Here is a 13,971-nt window from a genome sequence, read left to right on the forward strand (position 1 = left end):
GGGCTCCCCAGTGTTCACTGTGTGGGGCGGGGCTGGTGCTTGTCACCCTGGGGGACACCTGGGGCTCCCCAGTGTTGTCTGTGTTGGGCGGGGCTGGTGCTTGTCACCCTGGGGGACACCTGGGGCTCCCCAGTGTTGTCTGTGTTGGGCGGGGCTGGTGCTTGTCACCCTGGGGGACACCTGGGGCTCCCCAGAGTTGTCTGTGTTGGGCGGGGCTGGTGCTTGTCACCCTGGGGGACACCTAGGGCTCCCCAGTGTTCACTGTGTGGGGCGGCGCTGGTGCTTGTCACCCTGGGGGACACCTGGGGGCTCCCCAGTGTTCACAGTGTGAGGCGGGGCTGGTGCTTGTCACCCTGGGGGACACCTGGGGGCTCCCCAGCGTTCACTGTGTGGGGCGGGGCCGGTGCTTGTCACCCTGGGGGACACCTGGGGGCTCCCCAGTGTTCACTGTGTGGGGCGGGGCTGGTGCTTGTCACCCTGGGGGACACCTGGGGCTCCCCAGTGTTCACTGTGTGGGGCGGGGCTGGTGCTTGTCACCCTGGGGGACACCTGGGCGCTCCCCAGTGTTCACTGTGTGGGGCGGGGCCGGTGCTTGTCACCCTGGGGGACACCTGGGGGCTCCCCAGTGTTCACAGTGTGTGGCGGGTCTGGTGCTTGTCACCCTGGGGGACACCTGGGGCTCCCCAGTGTTCACTGTGTGGGGCGGGGCTGGTGCTTGTCACCCTGGGGGACACCTGGGGCTCCCCAGTGTTCACTGCGTGGGGCGGGGCTGGTGCTTGTCACCCTGGGGGACACCTGGGGCTCCCCAGTGTTCACTGTGTGGGGCGGGGCCGGTGCTTGTCACCCAGGGGGACACCTGGGGCTCCCCAGTGTTCACTGTGTGGGGCGGGGCTGGTGCTTGTCACCCTGGGGGACACCTGGGGCTAACCAGTGTTCACTGTTTGGGGCGGGGCCGGTGCTTGTCACCCTGGGGGACACCTGGGGGCTCCCCAGTGTTCACTGTGTGGGGCGGGGCCGGTGCTTGTCACCCTGGGGGACACCTGGGGCTCCCCAGTGTTCACAGTGTGAGGCGGGTCTGGTGCTTGTCACCCTGGGGGACACCTGGGGCTCCCCAGTGTTCACTGTGTGGGGCGGGGCTGGTGCTTGTCACCCTGGGGGACACCTGGGGCTCCCCAGTGTTCACTGTGTGGGGCGGGGCTGGTGCTTGTCACCCTGGGGGACACCTGGGGCTCCCCAGTGTTCACTGTGTGGGGCGGGGCTGGTGCTTGTCACCCTGGGGGACACCTGGGGCTCCCCGGTGTGGGGCGGGGCTGGTGCTTGTCACCCTGGGGGACACCTGGGGGCTCCCCAGTGTTCACTGTGTGAGGCGGGGCTGGTGCTTGTCACCCTGGGGGACACCTGGGGCTCCCCGGTGTTCACTGTGTGGGGCGGGGCTGGTGCTTGTCACCCTGGGGGACACCAGGGGCTCCCCAGTGTTCACTGTGTGGGGTGGGGCTGGTGCCTCTCACACCTGGGAGACACCTGGGGCTCCTGTGATTATTGGCTGCGAGGCACATTAGTTTCCGCTGATAAGTGACATTAATTAAGACAACCATTTTCGCAATTAATCCTTACCGGATACTCCGGGGCGTTCCGATACCATGATCGTCAACGCCCCTAAGTAGAAACACAACACCTGCTTCACCCTTCTCACTCACCCAGCACGCGCTGCTTCACCCGTCCCGCTCACCCAACACACGCTGTTTCACCCGTCCCACTCACCCAACACACGCTGCTTCACCCGTCCCACTCACCCAACACACGCTGATTCACCCGTCCCACTAACCCAACACACGCTGTTTCACCCGTCCCACTCACCCAACACACGCTGTTTCACCCGTCCCACTCACCCAACACACGCTGTTTCACCCGTCCCACTCACCCAACACACGCTGCTTCACCCGTCCCACTCACCCAACACACGCTGATTCACCCGTCCCACTCACCCAACACACGCTGCTTCACCCGTCCCGCTCACCCATCACACGCCGTTTCACCCGTCCCACTCACCCAACACACACTGCTTCACCCGTCTGTAACACGAGGGGGGGGGGGGGGCGTTCTCGTAAGATCCTTCCTGCTTTTTCTCCCTCTACCCGTATTCTTACTTTAGTTCTCTACCAAGGAACCCCAAAACTTTCACTTGAGCCGACCCCACGCCACGTGGTCTCAAGACGATTACCGACTTGAGAGTCTACAACCCGCATGACGTGACGTAGACTACTAGCAAAACCCTAGGGTCGCCTTTACGCTGCCACCACCAGACCAGTAACACTGAGCAATGATCGAGGTCTGGATCGATCATGCTAATTAATCAACCTTGTGGCTTGATCCCCACTAGTAACTTATGACTTTGGCTCTTAGTGTGGAATTAATTAAAAATCAACGGTAAAGATGACTTCCGATTTGGTGTTAGAATCGGCGCCCAATTCAACTCTGCCTCGTGGGGACCACGTGACAAGGACCAACTCACATAAATAGAACACACATGGAAATTAATAAAAATACAAATTACTAACTAATTAATTTATTAAAAGAAAAACTAAAACAAAATCTAAAGATGTGCACTCCCTATCAATTTAACACTCCCTACTTGGCAATGAATTAACTATCCCTACAATTAACAATAGCAACTATACCTCTATGTTGACCAGCTTGGGTGGAGTGCTGGTCTTGGGGGGAGAGGTGAGATGGTTGACCTCCCCCAGTTGATCTCGATCCCACACTGATCTCTCCTCGTCTGGTCTTCCCCAGGCTAGAGCATTGTATCCTTCTGCATAGTCTAAGTTTTACCAAGTTACTAGCCAGGCTTAAGTTTAACAATTAAACTCTGTTGCACTGAATTGATCCAGATTGGTTGAAATATTGTACTGAAGTTAAATTACACAGGCATCTTAAGGAAGAGCTATTCCCGATCCCCAAAATGGCTATTTGACCTTTGAGAATTACTGAATGTGGAAACTGTTGACCTATGACCGCCAGGTCACTCCGCAATAAATAGTAGTCCTGATTCGTGACGTCACTGATGGTGACTGAACTCAATATCCTAATAATTAGAATACTCTTGATATTATAAACAGTATTATTATACAATACAATTTGAATGCAAAATGAATAAAGGCTAATTTCTCTAAATAAGTGAATACTATAGAATGGTTCATTATACGAAACTATGAACAAAGACGTCAGCCATTTTGTGACTCAGACTTGCTAACCCCCCGAGGAATGCGCGTTGTGAGGTCAGGTCCCTACACGACTTCTGGAACCTTCTAGATAATTCTTACAACAAGCCTAGTTTGTTACAACCGCCCCCCCCCCCCCCCCGCACAAGCACTTAGTAAACCTTGTTATTTTGTTAAAAATAACGAGGTTTAGTATCCAAATCAACTCATGCCACAAACAAAAGCTAACCTAACTAAGAAAATTTGACAATTATTTGAGTGTCCAACATCTTCATCATCAACATGTGTAACTTCATAAATTTCTCAGCTGTCAACTGACAGCAATCCTCCAACATCAGGAAACATACATCCGACTCTTACTGACATAGCTAAATAACATGTCCCTACTCCTAACAGCAGACTAGCTATTAAAAACTCTTGGCTCTTCACTAGCCAAGTTCATGTGTCCTCTAGAGCCGGCCACACCGTGCTCTGCCATGAAACATAAGTTATATCTTCAGACTGAACTTTCAGTCATCCGGGAGCGTACTACGGAACTATCAAGCTCACATCCGTGTACTGACCACTCCCCACTCAATGTCAACCTTGACATGCTAAGGAACACACCTAACGTTTATTACATGTATCTAAAACATATGCAAAAAAAATTCTCCTATAACTATATCACAGGTTTCAGCTGACTGTACAGCCAAGTGTTCGCACTCACTGTAAGAGTGTCAATGTTTATATTGGTCCGCTTCTCCGGTGTTCAAACATTCTGAAAAAGATAGCACACAACACAATTTTCCATAACCGTTTGTTCTGGGCTTAGACAATTACACAGGGGCTTCGATTTTAATCAATGACCAATATATAGAGTAAATTTTCATATATCATTATACCAGAATAGTTATTTTAAATCTGTTTTTCAACATTTATAAAGTATTGTGATTCTAAATTTGTTTTCAACATTTAAACAAAAGTGTCCAGATATTCTTTACACAGATGTTCAGAGCCAACTTTATCGTTTGTATCAATTGTTCATATTGAGTAATCTAGAGAAAAAAAATCGATGCTGCTGGACGCTGAATGTAGTCGCTGACGATGTCGATCTTTCTTCTTCCCATGTTAGACATCAATACCTGGTCCTCTTGTACTCCCATCCGGTACTCTTGAATGACGACAGAGTGTAGTAGAGCTGAGTGCCAAGTGACAGCTGTAGAATACTGTTACTTCGGCCATTAATCTTGCTCCCGACAGTCCACACGCCTTCATATCAATCACAGTTCACACGGCAGTCTTGATGTTAAACTTGACGGCGCAGATGACCACAGCAGAGCAGGACTGGATGTACCAACGGTGTCTCTTAGCAGGAGTGGTGTCAGAGGGTCGTGGTGTAGGGTCGTTGCTTGTTTGCAGAACAGGTGAATCTCGTCTTCCATCATTGCTCACGACATCTCAGGCGTTTCTTGATGTCACCAGGTTACTAGGCCGTAAACACCAACTGTGTATACCCTCGTACCGCCGACTTTAGGCCAAAGGAGACAATTTTGTGACCTTTTATTGGCGAGTCCCGGTACTCTGTAGGGAAACCGTGCCTTCCCCCTGTGACCGCCTTAGTTCCGCTTTCTTGTTGCTTCAGATGACGTAATCATTAATCTTCCGGCGAAATTCTTGAGTACTGCTATGTGCTTTCCATTTCTTGACCTCTCCTCCAACACTGCTGGAATGACTGCAGTCTTGATGACGCAGCAGGTGGGTAGTGGTGATCTCGAGACAGCTACCCCGGCGTTGTATGGCACCTCCGGTGACTGCTATAATGTGGACAGCTCACTGGCCCTGACAACCTCGTTAGTGACGTGAGGCGTCGGCCGGGTGACTCTTGGATAGTTACTCATCCCCAAAGTAACTGATGTATGGGTTACTGGGTCTGGTGGGGGGAGGGCTTTGTGTAACGTGCCTCCCTCCTTGGTCTTTACAGACAAGGGTTCACGTGTGGCTGGAACAACTGGGTCGGTGTACCAATCAGACCTGGGAACAGACAGACACAACACAGCGGAAGCATAGATATACTCTGGGTTTGGTAGAGGTGGAACCCCAGAGCACGATAAAAGCTGCTACCCGAGTCAAGTATAGACATAGTACATCTCATTGCCTTTACAGGAAAATCTAATGAATACTAAATTATACTAACCAAGGAAGTTACTTTACTGTATAGCGCGAGATCTCGTTACCATAGGGTGGCGAGACTGCACATGACTACTGATGAGCGATGACAGAGGGTCATCCTCGTCCTCTGACTCGTCGGTGAAGCCATGAGTCAGCACTGCTGAGTCAGGAACTAGACCCGCTGAAGGCAGTTCTAATTCCTCTCTAGCATGATAATGTTTCAATTTATTTACATGAATTGTCCTTTCCACCTGGTCCTCGAATACTCCCTTTATAACAAGATTAACCGGCCCCGCCCTTTTAATTACTCTATATGGTCCTCGCCACCTCGGAGCTAGTTTCCTACTCTGATTGGCGGGCGCAGCCTCATTCACTTTCAATACGAGGCTTCCTTCCTTCAACTCAAGAGGGCGCACTTTCTTGTCATAAAAATGAGCATACCGAGTCCGTGCCTTCTTGGACGCTTCAGCTGCAATACTCCATGCATTTCTCATTTTCCCAAGGACCTCTAAAGGATAGTCCTCCCCGTATGCAACATTATGTCTGTTAAGCAGACCTGACGGGAAATTGCATGAATTACCAGTAAACAAATGAAGTGGTTGGTGTTAATTGATTGGTGGATGGCAGTATTCAAGGCGAACTGAACATAGGGTAGGTGTTCATCCCAGGTGTTTGAGTCATGTTCAGCAAGGATTGCAAGCATATCCTTGACTGAACGATTAGTCCGTTCCGTCATTCCGTTTGCTTGTGGGTGGAAGGCTGTTGTAAAAGCCGAAGTTGTCTCTAAAATCTTACAAACTTCTCTAAATATATTCCCATTGAATTCTTGACCCCGGTCAGAGACTAAAACTTTAGGAGGTCCGAATACAGTAACGAACCTATGCAAGAACGCATCTGCAACCGTACGAGAATCCTTCTGAGGTAATGCAACTAGTGTAGTGTACCTAGACAAATGGTCAACTAGCACCAACACGTATCTGTTTCCTGAATGACTGTGATGTAAATCAATCAAATCGGCCCCCACACGATCTAAAGGCTCACGAATTTCAGGCAATTCCTGAAGTGGGGCTTGTACCTTAAGGGTACCTCTCCTCCTCTGGCAACGATTGCAAGACTTCACGAAATTGATTACTTCAGAAAGTAATCCTGGGAAATAAAATAGAAATTTTGCTTTTAAGTGGGTTTTAAAGACCCGCGGATGCCCTGCAATTTTAGAAGCATGCGCAAGCTTTAACGCTGATGACCGCAACGCGTCCGGAATAACTAGCTGAAATACTGCCCTATCACTCTGGCTGTTAACATAATACAGGACGCCCTGTTTCATTTCAAAATCATGAATAGGTAAATTCTTTTTCTTTTTCGGGTATTTTCCTCCCTCTAAATACTCAATAATTTCTTTCCATCTAGGCTCGCTCATCTGGTACTCTCTCATTTTATCCGATGGAATGGTTTCAATATTTTCATTAACTTGAACTGCCGCTATGTTCCTACTTAGGGTATCTGGCACAACATGTGCTGGACCAGGCTTGTACAAGATCTGGAATGAGTGGGCCGAAAGTTCGTGAGACCAGCGTGACATTCGTGGGCATTTTGTTCGCTTTTTAAATATGTGTGTCAACGCTCGATGGTCTGTGTAGATTACAAAGTGCCGCTGAAATAGGTAAGGCTTGAAATACCTAACTGATTCTACTACTGCCAGTGCCTCCCGATCCGTAGCTGAATAACGAACTTCAGGTCCTTTGACCTTCCTACTGAAATAGGCTACTGGATGGGGTAAATTATCCGCATCTCGCTGAATTAAGCACCCACCAATAGCTATACCGCTGGCGTCAGTGTGCACCTCCCATTCTTTCTCGAAATCAGGAATAGCCAATACCGGTGTCGTGATTAGTTGGTCCTTCAGTTTGCGATAGGCCTCGTCATGCTCAGATTTCCATACAAACTTCGCATTTTTCTTTGTCAGATCAGTCAGGGGTGCTGAAATGCCAGCGAAACCTTCAATATGACGACGAAAATATCCGGCCGCCCCCAAAAACCTACGCACGTCCTTTGCTGTCCTTGGAGTGGGCATGTCAGCAATGGCGGGGCAAGAATCTGGGTCAGGTCGGATACTGTCTGGGCACACCTGGAACCCCAGAAATTTGAATTTCTGAGCCTCCAGGGTGCTTTTCTGAACGTTAAGCTTGAACCCTGCCTGATCTAACAATTTCAAAGTCTCAGTCAAGTCCCGTAGGTGTTCCTCAGACGTCCTGGAATATATCACATCATCCAGGTACGCTAAAGAATGCCTACCCAGTACCGGACTAAGGATGAAGTTGATGGCCCTCTGAAACGACGAAGGCGCTGTCTTCAAACCAAACGGCATCCTACGGAATTGATAAGTGTGCCTACCATCCGAGAATGCTGTTTTTTCCCTATCCTGTTCTGCCACCGGAATCGCCCAATACGCCGATTTCGCGTCAAGAGTTGAGAAATACTTAGCAGCACCAAATTGATCTATTATCTCCTGTATTCGGGGCAACGGATACACATCCCCCTTAGTTAATTCGTTCACCTTCCGGTAGTCAACACAGAAACGATAACTACCGTCCGGTTTCCGAACTAGCACAACAGGAGAGAGCCACGGTGACGTACTAGGCTCTATTACGCCCTGTCTCAACATTTTCTGGCACTCCTCCCTGATAACGTTCTTTGATCCTGATGCTGCGGCTAATCCTCAGATTAGGAACTAATCCTCAGATCCTGAGGCTGTTGTGTTATGATCACTGTACATCTTCTGCGTTGCTCTATCTCTAACTATTTTCTTAATCTGTGTTAGACTCTGTGGTATGTAAATGTCTCCATTCCACCTCTTAGTTGAACGATTAAAGCTTCGTCTACAATGCCATTGTCTGGAATTCCTACATAACTTGGCACCCAATTGATAAGTATATAACGACCTTGACGTTTGAGTGTCAGATGAATGTTGCCACGTAAATGTTCTTGTTGCAAAGTTTCAGTGGCAGTTCTCGAACTGTATGTACGAGAGATGGGGATAAAATAGGAAAAAAGGGGGGAGAGAGAAGGCGAGGGGAGAGAAGAATGGAAAGGGCTCAGAGGAGGAGAAGAGGTGGATGCTGTGGGAGAAAGGTGAAGACAAGAGGAGAGGGGAAGAGACGAGGAGAGGGGAAAAGACGAGGAGAGAGGAAGGGAAGAGGAAAGGGGAAGAGACGAGGAGAGGGGAAAAGAGGGAGATAGGAAAAAGAGAGATTAGTGAGACGAGAGGGAGAGAGACTCGGGCACAGTCGGGTTCCTTATCTAGCTGCCTATCCATAGAGTGATCCACCTTCCTGCAGTACATAACGTGATAGTGATGTGGACCCATTCTAATGTACCCACCGTGCTAGTAGGTAAGAAAGCCTTCCACAGTAGTGACTCAGATTTTGCACTGTGGAGAAATGCCAAACAGACCACTGGAACATTATCTAACACAGTGCACAGTTACATCCACAACAGACCACTGGAACATTATCTAACACAGTGCACAGTTACAGCCACAACAGACCACTGGGACATTATCTAACACAGTGCACAGTTACATCCACAACAGACCACTGGAACATTATCTAACACAGTGCACAGTTACAGCCACAACAGACCACTGGAACATTATCTAACACAGTGCACAGTTACAGCCACAACAGACCACTGGAACATTATCTAACACAGTGCACAGTTACAGTCACAACAGACCACTGGAACATTATCTAACACAGTGCACAGTTACCAACCCATTAAGATTTCAACTTAGATTCAACAGAGCAGAAGAAGTTGTTAAACACATATGGCAAAATCTTACTGAGGCGACCATACGAGTAATAAATACTCATACTCCGCCCAAGTAAAACAGAAACAAGCAACACTTAGTGGGCCAGCCAGAGACTTAGGGTCCGCCCAGTGGGCCAGCCAGAGACTTAGGGCCCGCCCAGTGGGCCAGCCAGAGGCTTAGGGCCCGCCCAGTGGGCCAGCCAGAGGCTTAGGGCCCGCCCAGTGGGCCAGCCAGAAGCTTAGGGCCCGCCCAGTGGGCCAGCCAGAGACTTAGGGCCCGCCCAGTGGGCCAGCCAGAGGCTTAGGGCCCGCCCAGTGGGCCAGCCAGAGGCTTAGGGCCCGCCCAGTGGGCCAGCCAGAGACTTAGGGCCCGCCCAGTGGGCCAGCCAGAGGCTTAGGGCCCGCCCAGTGGGCCAGCCAGAGACTTAGGGCCCGCCCAGTGGGCCAGCCAGAGGCTTAGGGCCCGCCCAGTGGGCCAGCCAGAGACTTAGGGCCCGCCCAGTGGGCCAGCCAGAGGCTTAGGGCCCGCCCAGTGGGCCAGCCAGAGGCTTAGGGCCCGCCCAGTGGGCCAGCCAGAGGCTTAGGGCCCGCCCAGTGCGCCAGCCAGAAGCTTAGGGCCCGCCCAGTGGGCCAGCCAGAGGCTTAGGGCCCGCCCAGTGGGCCAGCCAGAGGCTTAGGGCCCGCCCAGTGGGCCAGCCAGAGACTTAGGGCCCGCCCAGTGGGCCAGCCAGAGGCTTAGGGCCCGCCCAGTGGGCCAGCCAGAGACTTAGGGCCCGCCCAGTGGGCCAGCCAGAGGCTTAGGGCCCGCCCAGTGGGCCAGCCAGAGGCTTAGGGCCCGCCCAGTGGGCCAGCCAGAGGCTTAGGGCCCGCCCAGTGCGCCAGCCAGAAGCTTAGGGCCCGCCCAGTGGGCCAGCCAGAGGCTTAGGGCCCGCCCAGTGGGCCAGCCAGAGGCTTAGGGCCCGCCCAGTGGGCCAGCCAGAGACTTAGGGCCCGCCCAGTGGGCCAGCCAGAGGCTTAGGGCCCGCCCAGTGGGCCAGCCAGAGACTTAGGGCCCGCCCAGTGGGCCAGCCAGAGGCTTAGGGCCCGCCCAGTGGGCCAGCCAGAGGCTTAGGGCCCGCCCAGTGGGCCAGCCAGAGGCTTAGGGCCCGCCCAGTGCGCCAGCCAGAAGCTTAGGGCCCGCCCAGTGGGCCAGCCAGAGGCTTAGGGCCCGCCCAGTGGGCCAGCCAGAGGCTTAGGGCCCGCCCAGTGGGCCAGCCAGAGACTTAGGGCCCGCCCAGTGGGCCAGCCAGAGGCTTAGGGCCCGCCCAGTGGGCCAGCCAGAGGCTTAGGGCCCGCCCAGTGGGCCAGCCAGAGACTTAGGGCCCGCCCAGTGGGCCAGCCAGAGGCTTAGGGCCCGCCCAGTGGGCCAGCCAGAGACTTAGGGCCCGCCCAGTGGGCCAGCCAGAGGCTTAGGGCCCGCCCAGTGGGCCAGCCAGAGACTTAGGGCCCGCCCAGTGGGCCAGCCAGAGGCTTAGGGCCCGCCCAGTGGGCCAGCCAGAGACTTAGGGCCCGCCCAGTGGGCCAGCCAGAGGCTTAGGGCCCGCCCAGTGGGCCAGCCAGAGGCTTAGGGCCAGCCCAGTGGGCCAGCCAGAGGCTTAGGGCCCGCCCAGTGCGCCAGCCAGAAGCTTAGGGCCCGCCCAGTGGGCCAGCCAGAGGCTTAGGGCCCGCCCAGTGGGCCAGCCAGAGGCTTAGGGCCCGCCCAGTGGGCCAGCCAGAGGCTTAGGGCCCGCCCAGTGGGCCAGCCAGAGACTTAGGGCCCGCCCAGTGGGCCAGCCAGAGGCTTAGGGCCCGCCCAGTGGGCCAGCCAGAGACTTAGGGCCCGCCCAGTGGGCCAGCCAGAGGCTTAGGGCCCGCCCAGTGGGCCAGCCAGAGGCTTAGGGCCCGCCCAGTGGGCCAGCCAGAGACTTAGGGCCCGCCCAGTGGGCCAGCCAGAGGCTTAGGGCCCGCCCAGTGGGCCAGCCAGAGACTTAGGGACCGCGCAGGAATATTATCCCTGCAAAAAAAAAAAAAAAAAAAACATTCACACACTCCTTTAGTTACGGAACAGTTATCCAGGAGCACCCTAACACAGGTACTGTATTGTGTAACAAGAACTACGACATTCCAGCAGTAACGACAACACAAGAATAATGACACGAGCATTAGTCAACGACCAATCATGGAGGACATGAGCACAACTGTGGCTGGGGAGACAAGCGTCAGAGAAAACATTATTGGCTGATTAAGAACATTACAATTAAGGAAACTACAAAAGTTTCGAATTGCCCCATAAAAGCAGCTCCTGTTTGTTGTTGTTGTTGTTGTTCAGCTACTTGGAACAAAAGTTCCAAGTAGCACGGGCTATGGTGAGCCCGTAAGGAACTTAGCTCCTCTTTATATTCGCCATTGTAGCAACTGCCTTTAATCTTCTTACATTACTGCATAATGTATGGGTTAGATTCTTCAAAGTGTATGGAGTGATTATTATATATAATGTAAGTTTTACAATATTTATAGTGAATTATGTGTTTTTGTTAGTGTTAGTGATCTTATTGTTAGTGAAGGTCACGTCTTAGTGAAGGTCACGTCTTAGTGAAGGTCACGTCTTAGTGAAGGTCACGTCTTAGTGAAGGTCACGTCTTAGTGTTAGTGAAGGTCACGTCTTAGTGTTAGTGAAGGTCACGTCTTAGTGAAGGTCACGTCTTAGTGTTAGTGAAGGTCACGTCTTAGTGTTAGTGAAGGTCACGTCTTAGTGTTAGTGAAGGTCACGTCTTAGTGTTAGTGAAGGTCATGTCTTATTGTTAGTGAAGGTCACGTCTTATTGTTAGTGAAGGTCACGTCTTATTGTTAGTGAAGGTCACGTCTTATTGTTAGTGAAGGTCACGTCTTACTGTTAGTGCAAAAGATGACTTCAACAGAGGATGAATGTGGGCTTACCTCGCCATTGGAATGTTATCTTTCCGTGTTGCCTGAGTGATCCCTGGTACACGGAGCAGGACACGGAGACCAACACTGGCCGGTAACGTACTGCGTAGTGGAGAGATAAAGAGTGGCGGTGGTGGTGGCAACAGCCTCCCGCCTCGACCACTTCCAGCTGCACACTGAGGTGACTCCAGGCGCGTTCCTGCCACACGCAACCCGGCCGTAAGTATCGCCATTATCCCCCCCCCTCCCCCCCCCTGTCCCTCCAGGCGCGTTCCTGCCCCACGCAACCCGGCCGTAAGTATCGCCATTATCCCCCCCCTCCCCCCCCCTGTCCCTCCAGGCGCGTTCCTGCCCCACGCAACCCGGCCGTAAGTAACACCATCACTCCCCCCCTCCCCCCCCTGTCCCTCCAGGCGCGTTCCTGCCCCACTCAACCCGGCCGTAACACCATCACTACCCCCCCTCCCCCCCCTGTCCCTCCAGGCGCGTTCCTGCCCCACTCAACCCGGCCGTAAGCATCACTATCACTAGCTCCCCCCATCCCCCCTCCACCCCCCCCCGTCCCTCCAGGACCGTTCCTGCCCCACTCAACCCGGCCGTAAGTATCGCTATTAAACTGTCCCTCCAGGCGCGTTCCTGCCCCACGCAACCCGGCCGTAAGTAACACCATCACTCCCCCCCCCCTGTCCCTCCAAGCGCGTTCCTGCCCCACTCAACCCGGCCGTAACACCATCACTACCCCCCCCCCCCCCGTCCCTCCAGGACCGTTCCTGCCCCACTCAACCCGGCCGTAACACCATCACTCCCCCCTCCCCCCCAACCCCGTCCCTCCAACCGCAAGTAACACCAACACCCCCGACACCGTCCCTCCAGGCTAGAGGTTAGTCATATAATAGTGTTAGCCAGTAACCGGGTTCTCTCTATTCAAACTTTCTATGGGCCCTTAGTGCCTCTTCTTACCAGATCCAACCCCGAGTCATAGGTAAGTTATTAGGAACAGAGCAGTAATAGTCAGTCCAAAGGGAATGGGGTAAACACTAAACAAAACCTTTATCATGTGTAATTCTTAACTATATACACATATTACATATGTACAACATGTAACACTTTATGTGTCACTTTCACACATGCCACTACTAAAGAACTGATCTTCTATCCCAGCGAGTCCACTAATATCATCTATTGTACAACACTCAAAGTATCTTCCGTGAGCCTTTCTTCTTCAGTACTCAGGCCGGCGAGTCCACATTTCTCAGTACATCATGGGTCAGTCCTCCACACTATCATCAGTGTCAAAACACCACTTCGACTCCCCAGCAATACTCTGGCTGGCTTCCCCTAAAGACTTCACCATAACAAGACTTAACTTAGGGGACAGTTAGAAGTTAATTCCATCTAGTAACACAACTAGGCCAGGTCCGTCGGTCTAATCACCAATATTTCACTGGTTATCACAGACAATTCACTGTCTCCACAGACTCGGCCCAGGTGATCCCACTGGAACAAGTCTAACGTTCAGGACTGCCCTGGGTGAACTGACGCTTGTCAACCAAGGTACCCTCCACATCACTTCTGAGGAGTAAAATTTGTATAGTAAGAAAGAAACTACACAGATGTCAGTAAGATCACAGCCTTCCACCGGGGAACATAAAATGTGGACGGGTGCGCTCAACAGATGGCGCTGACATCGTCACAATAATGCACCTATACCCATCTCATGGGTGGTGGTGGAAAGGGTTACAGAAGCACATAATGGGTTCAGGAACTGAACCCCATAGTTCGTTTAGCTAAGGAAGTAACAATATTGTGAAGCTAGTCACACAATTTTTGTATTACACACATACACATATAT

The 13,971-nt window shown here is 52.3% G+C and overlaps 1 protein-coding gene across 1 annotated transcript in view; it reads right to left on the reverse strand.

The window, feature by feature from the left end:
* Nucleotides 1-12,291, reverse strand: part of LOC123751299 (uncharacterized) — a 105,273-nt gene extending 92,982 nt beyond the window's left edge. The window contains exon 1 of the mRNA XM_069316580.1: nucleotides 12,132-12,291. Coding sequence (XP_069172681.1) covers nucleotides 12,132-12,139 — 8 coding nt within the window. The 5' untranslated portion in view covers nucleotides 12,140-12,291. The remainder of the gene's footprint in view (nucleotides 1-12,131) is intronic.
* Between the last annotated feature and the right edge of the window lie 1,680 nt (nucleotides 12,292-13,971).

Source organism: Procambarus clarkii, chromosome 84 (genome assembly GCF_040958095.1).
Source record: "Procambarus clarkii isolate CNS0578487 chromosome 84, FALCON_Pclarkii_2.0, whole genome shotgun sequence".
NCBI lineage: Eukaryota > Metazoa > Arthropoda > Malacostraca > Decapoda > Cambaridae > Procambarus > Procambarus clarkii.